The sequence below is a fragment of the Adiantum capillus-veneris genome, chromosome 2 (assembly GCF_014529385.1).
Source record: "Adiantum capillus-veneris isolate H3 chromosome 2, ASM1452938v2, whole genome shotgun sequence".
NCBI lineage: Eukaryota > Viridiplantae > Streptophyta > Polypodiopsida > Polypodiales > Pteridaceae > Adiantum > Adiantum capillus-veneris.
This window is the reverse complement of record NC_140932.1, coordinates 19,842,895-19,846,833: the sequence shown is the minus strand read 5'-3', so window position 1 is coordinate 19,846,833 and position 3,939 is coordinate 19,842,895. Positions and strand designations below refer to the sequence as shown.

At 44.7% G+C, this 3,939-nt stretch overlaps 1 protein-coding gene across 1 annotated transcript; it reads left to right on the top strand.

Annotated features, from left to right (window-relative positions):
* The first annotated feature begins 440 nt into the window (after positions 1-440).
* LOC147462466 (gamma-glutamylcyclotransferase 2-1-like) lies at positions 441-3,129 on the top strand. The gene is made up of 8 exons (XM_086484059.1): positions 441-838; positions 1,080-1,156; positions 1,259-1,312; positions 1,394-1,450; positions 1,541-1,581; positions 1,660-1,731; positions 1,830-1,909; positions 2,467-3,129. Exons 1-8 carry the CDS (start codon positions 730-732, stop codon positions 2,691-2,693), a joined length of 717 nt encoding a protein of 238 aa, XP_086340185.1. The 5' UTR covers positions 441-729; the 3' UTR covers positions 2,694-3,129.
* The last annotated feature ends 810 nt before the right edge of the window (positions 3,130-3,939 follow it).

Genomic DNA, 3,939 nt, shown 5'->3' with positions numbered 1-3,939 from the left:
GTGATCTAACCATTTGATCCACCCTTTTTGGCACGAGGGGTCCTTTAAAGGGGATCTATGGTTCCAATTAAGCTTGCAAGTCGAGGGGCAAGCTTGGCCATTGGAGCATCATGGTGAGCTACGAGTGAACTGAAATCACACCTAGTTTACCACAATAATCGGACGATGATGTGTACTTGAGCATAATGCTAGGCATGTCTGCAAAGTGCTCACGTGTGACATGGGCCTCAGTTGACTCACAAATAAGAATTGCAGATATATGCAATGAATCTGAGGAAGGAGGAATGAATCTGGACAGGATCGCTGGCTGAGTTCATGCTGGATGGCATTTGCTGACCTGGCAAGGGTTAATTGGATGCTGTCGGAAGGCTGCTTCACCGACCAATATGGAAGGGTAGATACTAGGCTAGGCCGAATGTGGTGTGCAGCGCCTCGCCTTTAGGCCTAAAAGTGCAAGATCATAATTTGTGTGCTGACCCTTGAGAGGCTTGAACCTTCTCCTCTCTTCTCCGCGACGACTCCGCGTGCGCTTCTGCAGGCCTCCGCGTGCTCATCGTCGTCGCGAAGGCCCGCAAAGAAGCGTACGCTCTGCATTCCCCGTTTTTGGCCCCCTTGCTCGTGTAAACGCTGGACTCTTCCTCTCTCCGCAACTTATTCCCTCTTCGATCGCTTCTATTTTCCATCTGCATTCTGCAGATTTAGCCCCCCCCACCCCCCCCCTTCAAAGAGATGGTAATGTGGATTTTCGGCTACGCTTCCTTGATGTGGAGAGCTGGCTTCGATTACGATGAGCGCATTGTAGGCTTCATCAGGGGTTATCGAAGGGTGTTTCACTTGGGTAAGCTCTGTCTTCATCTTCCAGTGTCTGCAACTTCCTTGCACTTCGGTTTGCTGCAGTAACTAGCACTATGTCTGCACTCTGCGCCTTCATGCCTTACAACAAAGAATTGCTGGCCTTCTCGACGTGTTGCATAGAAATGCATGCCAGAATTGCACCTATTGCTGGCATTTTTCTCACACACAGTCCCACATGTTTACCAACTAGTATCTTAGCTCTGTTCCTTTTTTGGACATTGCAGCTTGTTTTGAACACAGGGGCACACATGACTTGCCTGCTCGAGTTGCCACATTGGAACCCGAGGAGGATGCCATATGTGTATGTCTTACCTTGCTTTTCTAAAGGACTTGTAATTGTGTGCTTAGGCATGTGATATAATGGTAAAGATAAAGATCATGTCTTGTTTGGTAACTTTGACAGTGGGGAGCTGCCTTCTGCATCAAAGATACTGAGGCTGCGGAGAAGGCCATGTTGGTGAGCTGCTTTAGTGCTTGATATTTCACTATCGAATTGGAGCTCTTTTTCCAATGCTTATGTATTTTTTTCTTCCCCCAGTATTTGCATGAGAGGGAGTCTGAGTACGATACTGTAGGGCATGTTCAGTTTTACACGGTAAGCTTGGCTTCAATTAGCGGCTTACAAGTTGCCTCACATGTCCCTTCATTTATCATGTTTGGCAATGCTTTATGTTGTGTACAACAGGAGGAATCATATGATTGCCCTCTGGTTCCCGAAGCTTTAGTGTGAGTATCAAGCTTCTACAGTGCTCTATTGATGGATGACCTGCAAATGGTTGTTGGCTGAGAGTGTTGATTGTTCAGGTTTATGTCAACGACAGACAAGCAGACTAACAGATTTTACTTGGGACCTGCCCCCAAGGATGAGATTGCCATGTGAGTGCATTTTTTGTTCGACTCTACTTGAATCATTTATATGTCGGGGCTTGTGTTGTGTTTTTCTTGACAATGTGCTGCTTGACTTTGTTACTCAGGCAAATTGCTACAGCTACAGGTCCAAATGGGCCAAATTGCGATTATCTTTTCCGTCTTGTAGAGGCATTAAGGGAGATTGGTATGCATCTCTTGATTTTATCTTAATTCTTTCTGTTTCCAGTGGTGTGTATGCCCTATCAACTACTGCTATAGTGTACTTGATCTTTCTATGTGATGCCCCTTGGTGATGGGCTTCATTATGCCCAATTCTGCCCTGTGTCTCTAGAGTAAGGACCAAAATTCTGAACGCAGATCTTTGTATTGATGTATGGTCAGGGGTGTGTGTGTGTGTGTGTGTGTGTGTGTGTTGGGGGGGGGGGGGGGGGGGGGGGGGGGGGGGGGGGATATATATTGGCACCTAGCTCTACAACCACTATTGGGAGCTAATGATGGTAGTGGGGATGTCATAGTATTAAGTCATTACTATATGCATGGTGGAGCTGATGGTTACATTGTCTTGTGGGTGTTACCATGAGTCTACCTTGAACTTCCTCTTACCTAGTTTCCCTTATCTAGCGTTATCTGTGATTCATCTAGATATATGCATCTCTTGATAGGATTCGTTTGCATTTCTCTGTGCAGACGTACAGCCCGATATATACTAATTGAAAGTGGTCTGATATGCTGATTGTACAGGGCATGAAGATGAGGAGATTGTAGAGCTAGCAAGAGCTGTGAGGAGAATGTTGAGCAAGTGCAAGACACGTGCCAACCAGGCAAATCTGAGTGCAAGTCCCAGAAACTTGTTTGCAAGCCAAAGTCTTGTTGCGACGCAACCACACTCAATGCTCCCTGCTGCTGTGCAAGGGGTGCCTGGGCCTCTGAGTCACAGCCCTAGGCTTTTAAAGAGCCAGGCAAGGTGACCATAGCAGTGGAGCTGGGGATTGTGGAATGTCTCAAACACACAAAAAGTTTCTAACTATTCACAGGAATAGAATTTATCCCCTTCATTTCCATTTTTCATTCATTCCAGACTGAGATGCTGTCTTTGCAGCAGCGGATTTTTGGTTTCTGTTGCCGAGTGCCGATGCAAATTGCCAATTGTTGGTTTCAGTTGCTGTTGATGCGAATCGGCATTCCTGCAACACATGCCTTCAAAGGATGTCAATGAAGACAGTTTGGAGCTTGCTGTGGATGGCAACAATGGCAACAAAACTCTCTCCATGCCAAACTGACACTTACATATCTAACTCCTGAAATTGTTTTGTCCAAAAGTGATTGGGTATGTATTGATTAAAGTAAAAACTCTCGATTATCTATTTTCAACATGGATAAACAAAGAGTAACATTGTTGGAAAATATTAGATGGTTCTTGTAATTTGAAACGTGATGCTAATGTGATTTACAGAATCAGTATTGTACTAATAATACCATGCAACGACCGGAGTTTACTGCATCTTATGTATCAAAGTGATTAGCTGTGCTTAGTGCAAATTGAAAGTGAAAAATTTGATGATAGAAGAGTCTGACATGGAAATGTTATGTAAGTGGGCATTACCGCAACACGGACCCCACTTGGATGGATGCCAATGAAGACAGATTTGGATGGCTGCATAGATATTGAAAAGAGAAACTGAAGATAAAGGTTTGTGGGAGCAACGGTCCATGATCTTCGAATGATGTGAGCCCTCGCGACTTGAGCCCACCACTTACTCCATCGGAGGCCATGACTCCCATTAAGCTATAACTTGCCACTTGAAATGGAGGTAGAACATAGAATCACATAGCAAAAATGCCAGGGTGGGGATCACATGGTGTTCACTTGGAGATCACTTTGGGATGGTCTGGGTCACACTATAATCACTTTGTAATCAATGGGTTCACAAGGTGATCACAGGTTGATTGGTATTCAAACGAGGAACACTTGGCTCGCTTGATGTGCACATTAAATTCACTATAATTGTGATCACATGGTGATCACTTGGGGATTAAACCGTCATTAGTCGGTGAAAAACCAATCCCATCCTCCTAATTTATAGGGATCACTGATCCCATTTAACAGAGAGGGTGTCAAATTATCACGAGGCTTGGTAAGACTTAGAAATGATTTTTTTGTCAGGTTATCACTAGTTTGGAACCAAAATAAGGACACAAAGTGTCTTTTTCTCA

Coding starts and splice junctions, on each gene's coding strand:
- LOC147462466 (XM_086484059.1), top strand. CDS start 730: ATGGTAATGTGGATTTTCGGCTACGCTTCCTTGATGTGGAGAGCTGGC. Junction 839..1,079: donor TCGAAGGGTGTTTCACTTGG/GTAAGCTCTGTC, acceptor TGGACATTGCAG/CTTGTTTTGAACACAGGGGC. Junction 1,313..1,393: donor CTGCGGAGAAGGCCATGTTG/GTGAGCTGCTTT, acceptor TTCTTCCCCCAG/TATTTGCATGAGAGGGAGTC.